The sequence below is a fragment of the Nerophis ophidion genome, linkage group LG07, assembly GCF_033978795.1.
Source record: "Nerophis ophidion isolate RoL-2023_Sa linkage group LG07, RoL_Noph_v1.0, whole genome shotgun sequence".
Taxonomy (NCBI): domain Eukaryota; kingdom Metazoa; phylum Chordata; class Actinopteri; order Syngnathiformes; family Syngnathidae; genus Nerophis; species Nerophis ophidion.
In genome coordinates this window covers 57,296,593-57,310,907 of record NC_084617.1, presented here as the reverse complement: position 1 = coordinate 57,310,907, position 14,315 = coordinate 57,296,593, and the positions used below count along the sequence as shown (strand labels likewise).

General features: G+C 38.9%; 1 protein-coding gene across 5 annotated transcripts in view; it reads left to right on the top strand.

The window, feature by feature from the left end:
• The window catches only part of ebf2 (EBF transcription factor 2), a 126,189-nt gene that overhangs the window by 106,974 nt on the left and 4,900 nt on the right, over window positions 1–14,315 (top strand). For 4 of the 5 annotated variants that reach the window (XM_061906627.1, XM_061906625.1, XM_061906626.1 and 1 more), the window contains exons 11-14: window positions 6,552–6,640; window positions 6,784–6,849; window positions 9,348–9,522; window positions 12,365–12,544. In XM_061906627.1, coding sequence (XP_061762611.1) covers window positions 6,552–6,640; window positions 6,784–6,849; window positions 9,348–9,522; window positions 12,365–12,544 — 510 coding nt within the window. The remainder of the gene's footprint in view (window positions 1–6,551; window positions 6,641–6,783; window positions 6,850–9,347; window positions 9,523–12,364; window positions 12,545–14,315) is intronic. The other variant, XM_061906628.1, reaches the window with a different exon arrangement.

Sequence of the window (14,315 nt, the reverse complement as noted above, 5' to 3'; positions counted from 1 at the left end):
ATACATACATATATATATATATATATATATATATATAAAAATAATCCGTTCATGAATTAGTATATCCGTTAGGCCACCGTGTTCAGTGGAGAAGTCTGATCTACAAAATTTGCCGGCAGCATTCTCCTTCCCCTTCGAGCTGTTCTGGATGAACTGAAATTATTTTTTCCAATCATTTTGGGACTTGCAAGCGTACTTCTTCTTACTCGTCGTCGCCATGTGTCTTCTTCGTTTTTCTGCTTCGTCTCTGTTATGTTTTTGGACATTACTATTTGCCGTGGTTTTGAAGCAATGCATGATGGGAATCCGGATTTTGTGTTTCAGTGTATTAACGTGCCGGCTGGAATAACACGCTGAGAAATAGCTCAGTGCCTGCTTACTTTATGGGTTATAGATAGACCTACAGATAATGGAAACATATATAATACTCTCCTTTTCAGGTGAGAGAGAAAACTACCCGATATTGTTGTCCGGGCGGAAATCAGGAAAAATTTGGGAGAATGCCTGCCTCGGGACATTTTCGGGAGGGGTACTGAAATTGAGGAGTCTCCCGGGAATATTGGGAGGGTTGGCAAGTATGGTTATTAGTATAAAACGTCATCTTTTTCTCATTACATTACATTTATCTGCTTACATTTTGGTCTAATTTTGCTTTTGAAAATACTGTGGACCAAATAAAACTGGGGGCTGTGGCTTTGGGCACCCTATGTTTAGCGTTGGGACCTCCAGGGAAAAGAGAGGGAGTAATATTACATTTTTCCCCCCAAGTGGGGCTCAACGGCAGGTCGGCTTTGTTAAAGGCCACTGCTCCTCGACACTCCTCGACAAAAAATCCCAGCTTTTGTTGGGGCCTCCAGCAAAGAGAGGGACTCAGGTGTTTGCGTTCCAGGTGCTCGAGAATAGCCGTTGTGCTGCCGTGAAACATGAGTTCGGCTCAGCAAAGTTTTCATGTCAGCAACACGACTTCCCTTGTTTAGTTTCATTAAAATGTTCTAACGTTTTAGGGAGTGTTTGGCCCTACTTTTTATCATCAGTAACTCTACTTATTGCTCCTGACTCAGCAATTTTTTTTTGTGCTTGCGCCTCCACTCCTGCAGTAGAGGCTGAAATGTACGGTACTTCCATGGGAAAGTCCAGTGTGAGTTCGTGGTATAATAAAATAGGAGCACATTAAAATAGTATCAAGTCCATCCATCCATCCATCTTCTTCTGCTTAACCGAGGTTGGGTCACGGGGGCAGCAGCCTAAGCAGGGAAGCCCAGACTTCCCTCTCCCCAGCCACTTCGTCTAGCTCTTCCCGGGGGATCCCGAGGCGTTCCCAGGCCAGCCGGGAGACATAGTCTTCACAACGTGTCCTGGGTCTTCCCCGTGGCCTCCTACCAGTTGGACGTGCCCTAAACACCTCCCTAGGGAGGCGTTCGGGTGGCATCCTGACCAGATGCCCGAACCACCTCATCTGGCTCCTCTCGATGTGGAGGAGCAGCGGTTTTACTTTGAGCTCCTCCCGGATGGCAGAGCTTCTCACCCTATCTCTGAGGGAGAGCCCCGCCACACGGCAGAGGAAACTCATTTTGGCCGCTTGTACCCGTGATCTTGTCCTTTCGGTCATGACCCAAAGCTCATGACCATAGGTGAGGATGAGAACGTAAATCGACCGGTAAATTGAGAGCTTTGCCTTCCGGCTCAGCTCCTTCTTCACCACAACGGATCGGTACAACGTCCGCATTACTGAAGACGCCGCACCGATCCGCCTGTCGATATCACGATCCACTCTTCCCTCACTCGTGAACAAGACTCCTAGGTACTTGAACTCCTCCACTTGTGGCAGGGTCTCCTCCCTAACCCGGAGATGGCACTCCACCCTTTTCCAGACGAGAACCATGGACTCGGACTTGGAGGTGCTGATTCTCATTCCGGTCGCTTCACACTCGGCTGCGAACCAATCCAGTGAGAGCTGAAGATCCCTGTCAGATGAAGCCATCAGGACCACATCATCTGCAAAAAGACTATCTCAGCTGCATTCGGGCGGTAGGCGGGGTACACCCTGGACAAGTCATCCAATTGTATTTTGTAAAAATGGTAACAGGTTCTACGGGAAAAAAATGGCAGCACAGTTTCCAGAATTCTACTGTAAATAAAAACAAACTATAGTACCGTTTTTCCATTTTAATATGTTGTCAAAGCACACACCATACATTTTATGGTGAAAATGTTGCAACTAAGCTGCCAGTTTTTAATTGCGAAATCAAAGATGCCCACGGGGAAGACTCAGGACACGTTGGGAAGACTATGTCTCCCAGCTGGCCTGGGAACGCCTCGGGATCCCCCGGGAGGAACTGGACCAAGTGGCTAGGAAGAGGGAAGTCTGGGCTTCTTTGCTTAGGCTGCTGCCCCCGCAACCCGACCGCGGATAAGCGGAAAAAGATGGATGGATGGAAGTATTTTTTTATTTATTTTTTTAAAGTGTTTGTAAAAAAAAAAAAAAGGTAACACTTTAGTACGGGGAACACTTATTCACCACTAATTAGTTGCTTACTAACATGCAAATCAGTAACATATTGGCTTTTAATTAGTCATTATAAGTACTTATAGTAAGTACTTAACCCCTAACCCTCATATGTTCCCCTCGTGTCCAAATAACTCAAAATTAAGTATTTGTTACTTTAATAAGCAACTAATTAATGGTGAATATGTTCCCCATACTAAAGTGTTACCAAATGTAATAATCAAATGCATAGGCAACTGTATAATAATATCATGAGGTGAATCTCAATACATTAATACTCATAAATCAGTCACGGTTGCAAGCGGCCCTCTTAGGGCAAACATAACTGCGAGGTGGCCCTTTGGTAAAAAGAGTTTGACACCACTGGACTGTGAGACACAGACTATGGAATTTTGAGCAGGAAGGTTTTGAGTCCGAGTTTAAGAGTATGAAGAGAGTTAATAATCCGGATGTCAGATGGGAGAGAGTTTCATATTTGAAGTAGAGTGACTGCAGGCTCTGCTCCCCATGGTGCTGAGGCGGGCAGCTGGCACAGCAAGGTGATGGCAGAGGAGGATCTGAGGGAGAGTGTTGGAGTAGTGATGTGGTGGAGGTCAGACGAATAAAGAGGGGTGAAGTTGTGGATGGCCTAGAACAGGGGTGTCAAACGTACAGCCCGCGACCAGGTTTTATCCGGCCCGCGGGATGAGTTTGGGAAGTATAAAAATGAGCCGAAATTTTAGAATGAAAGAAGCTGCTGTTCTAAATGTGTCTACTAGATGTCGCAATAGCAATTATTTGTATCATTGTAGATCAGGGGTAGGGAACCTATGGTTCGCGAGCCAGCTGTGGCTATTTTGATGACTGCATCTGGCTCTCGGATAAATCTGAGCTGACATTGCTTAACATGATAAGTAATGAATAATTCCACTTGTAATAAGTGTAAAAAATAATGTTCAAAACATAAAACATTTTCATGCATTTTTAGTGCATCCATCCGTTTATTACCGCACCTGTTCAAGAAGTTGCGTTAAGAAGTTATTTATTTATTATTGGTTAGTGTGGGGCTTGTCCTCCTGGGTGTTCTTCAGACCCCCCAGCACCGACATGAGAGCCTGTTTCAGGGTTACACTATTGTTTTATTTTTCAATAAGTCTCTCAGTTGCTTTCCAGCAATTGTATTTTTCTCGTTCGTTCTCGCTAGCGCTCTGGCTCCAGCCCCAACCCCGTCTCTCCTCCTGGCTGCTGCTTATAACAGAGCGGCAGGTGATTAAATAACAAGGCTCAGGTGGGCCATCTACACAGCTCTCGCTGATTTCGAGGCCAGTCCTGGCACTCCCCAATTCGCTGCAGGCCCGCGGGCCACACCCCCCTCCACAGTTAGCTTCAGAATAACAATGTTATTACAAAGAATAAGAGACCTATTATACTCTAGAAATGTTGGTCTTACTTAAAAATGCACGCGTTTAGTTGCGTTCAGTGTTAAAAAAAAACATTATATGGCTCTTACGGGAATACATTTTAAAATATTTGGCTTTTTGGCTCCCTTAGCCAAAAAGGTTCCCGACCCCTGTTGTAGATGATGCTACATATGTAAAAAAAAAACAAAAAAACACATGATGTTAGTGCATCAGTCGATGAAAATGAGCAAACTACATTAATTTCATACTGTAATTTGATTTTAGTATTACTTTTTTATCTAGATAGATTAAAAAATAACACCAATGAGTTGACTGATGAACATTATTACATCATTTATTCAGAAAGTATAAATAATGAAAAATAAAGATAGAATACTATTAAATGCAACATGTAAGTGTAAAAAACCCAACAACATTATGATTTGAACATTTTCCGAATGTGATTGTTCTATTTGTTGACAAAGAAAACTATCTGAAGTTGTCTTTATTTTTAAGTTATCATGCTGTGATTTTACCAGCCCGGCCCACTTGAGAGTAGATTTTTGTCCATGTGGCCCCCTGATCTAAAATGAGTTTGAGACCTCTGCCGTAGAAGGTATATGTAGAAGGCTGTTGTAGTCAATTCTTAGCCAGTGAAGTTTCTCCAGGACAGGCGTGACGTGATGGACTCCGGGGGTTTTGGTTATGATCCGGACAGCAGAGTTATGGACCAGTGGACGGCGTGGCGCAGTATGGGAGTGGCCGTGCACAACCCGAGGGTCCCTGCTTCAATCCCCACCTAGTACCAACCTCGTCACGTCCGTTGTGTCCTGAGCAAGACACTTCACCCTTGCTCCAGATGGGTTCTGGTTAGCGCCTTGCCTGGCAGCTCCCTCCATCAGTGTGTGAATGTGTGTGTGAATGGGTAAATGTGGAAGTAGTGTCAAAGCACTTTGAGTACCTTGAAGGTAAAAAAGCGCTATACAAGTGCAACCCATTTATCATTTAGTGGAAGCTCTGCAGTCCCCTCCAAGGTTTCTCATTGTAATCCCATTGGATTGAGTTTTTTATTGCCCTGATGTGGGATCTGAGCCGAGGATGTTGTTGTGGTTTGTGCAGCCCTTTGAGACACTCGTGATTTAGGGCTATATAGGTAAACTTTGATTGATTGATTGATTGATCGATTGATTGATTGTGGGAGGTGACCAGACTGTGAACAAGGGCGTAGGCAGTGAGGGCCGGGCAATAGGGGGGAGTTGGTGGAAGTGTGTCATTTTTGGTGGAGGAGTTGAAGGAAATGTTGAATTTGCGAAAGACAAGGCCAAGGGGGAGAAGATAAGAGATGAAGAGAAGGGGGCTCAGGATAGATCCCTGGGGCACACTTGTGACTACAGAGTCGTCGGGCTTAAAAGAGTGAACACTGCAAATGATTTGCCACCTGCCAAGATTAAAAATGTTAAGAAATGTCCCTAGTTTTAATAATAATAATAATAATAATAATAGATTTTATTTGTAAAAAAAAAAAAAACACTTTACGTTGAGCAAACAACCTCAAAGTGCCACAGTGTAAAAAAAATAGTAATACAAATAATAGTAAAAAGATAAAAAATAAATAAAATATAAAACTAGAAACAGCCCAATAGCTAGAACCAGCATGCATGTCAATAAAAAGGCTTTTTTAAGAGCTATTTACTTATTTTTAGTCATTGACTTGACCTCATAATCTTAATACCAGCATGAATAGTTATATTTTGTCTATTCTAGTTTTAAATTGTTGAAAATAAGTATGCAAATAAGATATCTTGGTTTTCCTCACATTGAAAAAAAAAGATTCTGCAAAATTGCAAATTAAATAATGCTTGTTTTCAGAATAAAATATGTATTTCTATCTAAAACAGTGGTTCTTAACCTTGTTAGAGGTACAGAACCCCACCAGTTGCATATGCGCATTCCCCGAACCCTTCTTTATTGAAAAATAAAATGTTTTTTTTTTTTTGCAAATTCAAGAAAAAGTCATCTGTTTTCTACTGGTGCACAAAATGAACCGTGCATAAACATCACCTTGTTCAAAGAAAAAAAACAACACAGTGCATGAACTCACAACAAATTACACACCTTACACCCATTACCATGAATTGATTAATGTGGACCCCGACTTAAACAAGTTGAAAAACGTATTCGGGTGTTACCATTTAGTGGTCAAATGTACGCCTTTACTGTGTAAACTGTACTGTCCCATATAACGTATTTTCTTCCTTTGCAATCTGCTAGTAAAAGTTTCAATCAATCAATCACAAAACCTGCAAATCAGATGGAAAATTAGAGGGAATTTTGTTTGGGGGTATCCATAATACGCTGATAGCGAGAAGTTCGTATTTAGACGATACGTCGGATGTGTATTTACCTCCGTGGCGGAGACTCTGCCGAACCCCTGAGGCCGACTCACCGAACCCCTGGGGTTCGATCGAACCCAGGTTAAGAACCACTGATCTAAAAAGTCTTGCTGATTTGTAGGTATAAAGATCCTAATTTAGGAGGTCTTATCAGGTAAAATTAGTTGGTTGCATGGACAGATTATTTTATTCGTCGTTTCTTTTTTCTTGTATTTTGTCAGCTCTTTGTTGCAGTGTAAGTGGTTTAATGTGTAAAATGTCTGTGTGTTCTAGCCCTGAATGAACCGACGATAGATTATGGTTTCCAGCGTCTCCAAAAAGTAATTCCACGACATCCTGGTGACCCAGAAAGAATCGCAAAGGTGAGACCCATATATCAAAACATACTTTCTTTTAAATAAAAAAAAAAAACATTATAAAAAAAGAAACAACAACAACAAAAAAAACATACTTTTACAAGTTTTCTTGCTGAAATCTGAAATGGAATAAATGATGTGCTTTGTAGGAAATTCTGCTTAAGAGAGCAGCAGATCTTGTGGAGGCTCTGTATGGGAATCCACATAGTAATCAGGTACTTTGGGCCAATTACTTTTAAAGGGTTTTAGGGAGGATATCGGGTTAACCCTTGAGTATATTAGAGATTTCTTCGTATTTTCAGGTACATTTTTGCTCTAATTTTGTCCATAACTTTGGTTGTAATACCCTAAATGTAATATTTTTTTCCTAAGAGGGTTTTTTTCAAGTTCAATTGAAATATTTTTCTTTCAAATTCTTTTATATAACAACGATAATCTTGGATTTTATTTTTGCCCAGGTAAGTGCCGCCAAGACAAAAAATTTATCAGGGAATTAAGGGGGTAATAAAATATTTTTGGATTCATAATTGTTCCACTTTTTTTTTTGCTCACATCTCTTTATCTACTTCACTTCTATATAAAAATAGCAAACATGTACATCAAAGCCCAGTGAGAAGCACTTGACCAAATTGTTCCATGTACAAACCCCCTTTCCATATGAGTTGGGAAATTGTGTTAGATGTAAATATAAACGGAATACAATGATTTGCAAATCATTTTCAACCCATATTCAGTTGAATATGCTACAAAGACAACATATTAGATGTTCAAACTGATAAACATTTTTTTTAATGCAAATAATCATTAAGTTTAGAATTTCATGCCAGCAACACGTGACAAAGAAGTTGGGAAAGGTGGCAATTAATACTGATAAAGTCGAGGAATGCTCATCAAACACTTATTTGGAACATTCCCCAGGTGTGCAGGCTAATTGGGAACAGGTGGGTGCCATGATTGGGTATAAAAACAGCTTCCCAAAAAATAATCAATCTTTTACAAGAAAGGATGGGGCGAGGTACACCCCTTTGTCCACAACTGCGTGAGCAAATAGTCAAAAAGTTTAAGAACAACCTTTCTCAAAGTGCAATTGCAAGAAATTTAGGGATTTCAACATCTACGGTCAATAATATCATCAAAAGGTTCAGAGAATCTGGAGAAATCACTCCACGTAAGCGGCATGGCCGGAAACCAACATTAAATGACCGTGACCTTCAATCCCTCAGACGGCACCTTATCAAAAACCGACATCAATCTCTAAAGAATATCCCCACATGGGCTGAGGAACACTTCAGAAAACCACTGTCACTAAAAACAGTTTGTCACTACATCTGTAAGTGCAAGTTAAAGCTCTACTGTGCAAAGCGAAAGCCATTTATCAACAACATCCAGAAACGCCGCCGGCTTTTCTGAAAGGTACATACAAGTTTTAGAACATCATATGCTGCCATTTAAGCGCCGTCTTTTTCATGGACGCCCCTGCTTATTTCAGCAAGACAATGCCAAGCCACGTGTTACAACAGCGTGGCTTCGTAGTAAAAGAGTGCGGGTACTAGACTAACCCGCCTGCAGTCCAGACCTGTCTCCCATCGAAAATGTGTGGCGCATTATGAAGCGTAAAATACGACAACAAAACCCCGGACTGTTGAACGACTGAAGCTCTACATAAAACAAGAATGGGAAAGAATTCCACTTTCAAAGCTTCAACAATTAGTTTCCTCAGTTCCCAAACGTTTATTGAGTGTTGTTAAAAGAAAAGGTGATGTAACACAGTGGTGAACATGCCCTTTCCCAACTACTTTGGCACATGTTGCAGCCATGAAATTCTAAGTTAATTATTATTTTCAAAAAAAAATAAAGTTTATGAGTTTGAACATCAAATATCGTGTCTTTTTATTGCATTCAATTAAATATGGGTTGAAAAGGATTTGCAAATCATTGTATTCTGTTTTTATTGACCTCTAACACAATTTCCCAACTCATATGGAAACGGGGTTTGTAATTTCAAACAGTAGATATGACCAATTGTACAATTTTCTCCAAAAACTGGAAAATACATGATTGTATTGTGTAATGACTGTACAGTTAAAAATTGCAGTTATTGTTGGGGACTTTTTTGACCCATGAGGCAAAACTGCTATTAGGTTTGTAATCTGACAAAGCAAAACATTAAATAAATGCATTAAATATAGTTTGATTTCTAATCGTATGTATATTTAAGCCTAATCTTTACCCCAGTACCGCAGCACTTTAACATTTTCCGTATGGATGATAACTCTTTGTATGCATATTTTTCAAAATGTAAAAAAAAACAATCAATCAAACTTTATTTACATAGCAGAGTTGCAAGTTGTAAACTTTAAAAAAAAAAAAAATAAAATAAATAATGATAATAACTGCCATCGATAGTACAAATGGGCATTCGAAGGGTCAAAATAAAAATAACATGGCATGATAAATATTTAATTTGTCTGTATTTTTGTATATATTTGAGTAAACTAAAAAAAAAAGAATCCAAATGTATTATACACGCTCAACTCCCTGAGGACTTTTTCGTCCTGGCGGCACTTAACTGCTGTTAAATTATGTATGCCCCAGAGGGTTAAGGGTTGCCGTTAGAGTTAGTCTATTGTAGCAGAAAAACATCAACTACAGAAAAAAACATCACATGTATGATTTGCTGGTAAATACTGTGGCATCACTGTATCCCCTGTAGGACATGTTGCTAAAACGAGCAGCGGACATTGCTGAGGCCCTCTACAGTGTTCCCCGCCCTCACAGTCAGCTGCAAGCACTGCCCTGCTCACCAGCCCATGGCAGCGTCATGGGGTTGGGGTCCTACCCTTCCCAATTAGGTGTCAGTATCGGGGAGCCAGTACAGAGCAGCCAAGGTAAACCGAACACCTTGTAATCAGAGTACATGTTTACACTCTAATACACTGGTGTCAAACTCAAGGCCCGGGGGCCAGATCTGGCCCGTCACATCAATTTACATGGCCCACAAAAGCAGGAATGTGTTAATAACATATTTGTTCTGTTCTTACTAAATGTAATCCATCCATTTTCTACCGCTTATTCGGTTTTGGGGTCGCGGACTAAATGTAATAGTTCCTTTTAATTTGACAGAAAAAAAAAGACATGTACTGCATGAAATTGCATATCTTCTGAAATGTAATACCTAATAAGGCAACAAATACGTTATCATACATTTCAAACAGATTTTGTTAGATTAACAAATAATTAATCACTTACAGTATTTTTCGGACTATAAGTCGCAGTTTTTTTCATAATTTGGCCAGGAGTGCGACTTATACTCAGGATTTTTGCACTGAAAAAAGTGAGTTTTTGGTGCTATAAACTCTATTAGAGTAACTGTCATAATTTATACCTAATATTTTTTAACATTTAGTAAGAACTAGAATTTCTTAAGTAAAATTAAACATTTTATTAACGTAATACATGAATTATGGGGGAAGAGTAAGTTTTACTTATGTTTCCTCATACTATTTAAATGTTTGATAGTTGTACGTACATAAACCTAAAAATATTACATAAACTTTACTCTGAAAATCTAGTGTTTTGAAACTCATGCACGACGACGCATGCGCACAGCACTACAGGCTCTGGCCGACTGGCTCTGCTCCGGCCTTTAGGATCACTTCACAGAGCACTGCAAGGTGGCATTATGGGTAATTCTTATCTAGTGTTTATAATGTGTTACAGAGTCGATGTTCTCCACAAATGTATTTGGTGTGGGTTCACAGAGTGTGGCGCATATTAGTAAGAATTTTAAAGTTTTTTATGTCACAACTGTCAGTGTAAAAGGTATGGCTGTTGACCAAGTATGCATTGAAATCTCGTATTACAAATACCTACATGCATGCGTACCCCTGGCACGTAGACAGTGTGGTATAAAACTGGGCGCAGTGACATACTTAAGATCAATAGACTTCAACTACCGTGCTGCGGTTGCTATATAATTACTTATCAAAGTCTGATTAATCACACATTTTTGTCCTGCACGCCAATGATAAGAGCAGGAGTGAGATGAGGTTTTAAATTAATTCGTGCTCCGACGGCTATTCAAGAAAATATGGTATATAAAATTTACTTAAAATTTTGAGTAAAATTATGTTCCTTAATTTGTTTAAATAAATATAACTTAAAACTTTAATTAAGTAACTGTTACTTAATATCTTCACAACTGCTATGTTATATGGTAAGTAGAATTTACTTGATACTGGCAAGTGAGTGTTACTTGATATTGCAGCATTAAATTTTACTTAAATCCTTTGCGTGCAAATACTTACAATTTTTTTTTCAAGTAAATCTTATGAGTTACTTTTTTTCAGTGTGATTGATTGATTGATTGATTGATTGATTGATTGATACTTTTATTAGTAGATTGCACAGTTAAGTAAATATTTCGTACAATTGACCACTAAATGGTAACATCCGAATAAGTTATTCAACTTGTTTAAGTCGGGGTCCACGTTAATCAATTCATGGAGCGACTTATGTGTAAAATTATTAACACATTACCGTAAAATATCAAATAATATTATTTAGCTCATTCTAGTAAGAGAATAGGCGTATAAGATTTCATGGGATTTAGCGATTAGGAGTGACAGATTGTTTGGTAAACGTATAGCATGTTCTTTATGTTATAGTTATTTGAATGACTCTTACCATAATATGTTACGTTAACATACCAGGCACCTTCTCAGTTGGTTATTTATGCCTCATATAATGTACACTTATTCAGCCTGTTGTTCACTATTCTTTATTTATTTTAAATTGCCTTTCAAATGTCTATTCTTAATGTTGGGTTTTATCAAATAAATTTCCCCCCAAAAATGCGACTTATATATGTTTTTTTCCTTCTCTATTATGCATTTTTTGGCAGGTGCGACTTATACTCCGTAGCGACTTATACTCCAAAAAAATACGGTATATATCTGCTTGACTTATGACTTCAAAGCAAGATATTCATGAAATTGTATACTGTAAAAATTACAACAAATTTTACAGAAAGAAACTGGCAGCTCAGTCACTAGAATTTTACCAATAAAATAAGAGTTGTGCTCTTTTTCCATCTACAGTAATATTCTGTAAAAAACAACAACAACAAAAAACATTTTACAGTCAATAAGCTGCCAGTTTGTTTACCGTATACAGGAGCAGTACTTATTTGTACATTTGCAGAAATTTGTTGTTAAAAAAACACCGTAAATTTTACGGTCAATTTCTGGCTGATGAGCAGCCAGTTTTTTTACGGTTAAAAAAAAGCAGCATAACTGTTTTTTCCATTTACAGTATAATGCTGGAAAAAAATCACCGTAAATTTTACTATAAAATGATGGCGACTAAGCTGCCAGATTTTTAACTGTAAAATCTGGCCTTGCGATGAGGTGGTGACTCATCCAGGGTGTACCCCGCCTTCCGCCCGATTGTAGCAGAAATAAGCACCAGCGCCCCCCGCGACCCCAAAGGGAAAAAGCGGTAAGAAAGGATGGATGGATGGAAATCTGCAATTTTTTTTTTTATAATGTTCATAAAAATATAGAATATTCAAATGCATAGGCAATTATGTAATAATATAATGAGGGGAATCCTTATACATTCATACTTATTTGTTATTCACTGTTACAAGGGGCTCTATGAGGACGGCCATTCAGTCCTGCTTTGATATTAAGATTCAAATTTGACCCATAATTTTGATATTTTTTCCAGGATACATTCGCAACTCTAGCAGCTTATCTCCAAGAGGCTACCCCTCAGCTTCCACCCCTCAACAGTCAAGCTATGGCGGCGGTGGGATGACTGGAGGCTACGGAACCGTTCCCATGACAAGTCTAGGAGTTCCTGGCTCTCCTGGCTTCAGCAGTGCGTCCCCCACCGGATCGCCTTACAGTAAGTTATTGTCCAATTTTTATTTTTTTTACGTCCATTTCTTAATATCTTTATTTCAAATTCTTTCACATATCAACAATACACTGGGAAATCATTTTAGTCCAGCTAAGCGCCGCCAGAATGAAACAAGCCTCAGGGAGTGAGTGTTTAAAATATTTTTGGAATCATATTTTTTTCTACTTTTCCTACTCAAATCTCTTAATCATTTCAGTCCGAAATAAAGATAGCAAACATGCAAATTTGAACAAGCCTACGCCGCGCCAAAGCCCTTTGAGAATCACTTTACCAAGATTGTCCCATCTGAAACAGTAATTATGACAAATTGTTCTATTTTCATCCAGTGAAATCCTGAAATTAGAAAACGCATGATTATATTGTGTAATTACTGTACAATTAAAAAAGTAGTCATAATGGTAGTGAATGGCGACTTTTGTGTCCCCAGTGTATAACACTGCTATAATGTTTGTAATCTGACTTATCAAAAAATAAAACAAAGCATCAAAATATGTTTAGTTATTAATCTTATGTACCTACTACCCCAGGCCTTTAACATTTACTGTATGGATAATAACTAATTGTATGCAAATCTTTCAAAATAAAATAAACTTACATAATTCAATTAAATGGGCATTAAAATTGTTTAAATAAATAAGACATGTTAGCTATTTATGCCAAAGTAGATGTTTCTGTTTTATTTTATACACCGAATCCGAACCTTTTTTGGCACCGACCGATTCTTGTGAAATCCAACTGTGCCATGATCAATACCTGGGTTACGCCTGACATCACGCCGGGTTTGCACTTTGGCACTTGGTGCTCACTGAGAGCTGTTTCAGCCAAACTACCCTTCCGTAAATTAAACTTAATGGTCTCTACTTTAAAAATTGTCTTTTGAGATTTTGCTAATATTCAGTCAAGGTCTATTTCGTCGTGGGCGACTTTCACAGCATCACAAGGATCACTGGATAATTTATCCCTTTTCGCATTTTGACAAATGTAGCTTTTAAGCGAGAAATACGTGTGGTGAAGACTCAAATTAGGATGCATGGAACATTCTGGGGGAACGACAGAGCGGTATTTGCACATGAAGATAGTAATGTTGCAATTTTAAATGCCAACAAAGCAATTGACTCAAAACACGTAAAGTAAGGTTCCACTTTTCGAAAAATGGGCTAGCTTGATGCTAATATACATTTCCTTTGCTATGGGCATGCTACTGGTTAGCATTAGGAATTTTACATGGCGATTTCCATAACTCTAAATGTGTTGATGAAAACTACAACTCAGATGCACGTTATAATAGAACAGCTGGTGCATAATGAGTAGAATACTTACAGTATCAACACTTTTTAGGGTGCAAAAAAACCAAAAACAATAACTACCATAAACTTTAAACCACCGCCATCTAATGTCTTGGACCTGAAATTGTAATAGTAACTTAATGTCCATCCATCCATCCATCCATCCATCCACCCATCCATCCATCCATCCATCCATCCGTCCATCCATCCATTTTCTACCGCTTGTCCATTTTTGGGGTCGCGGGGCGGTCGTTGGAGCCTATCTCAACTGCATTCGGGCGGTAGGCGGGGTACATCCTGGACAAGTTGCCACCCCATCGCAGAGCAACTTAATGTCATACATGCAAATGAGAAAGCCTTACAAACTGGAAAGAAGTTATTCTAATCAGCTAATTGTAAAATGTTGCAAAAAAAAAAAGGTTTTATCTTCAAAAAACAATTAATACTTACTACCACAGACAAAAGTATCG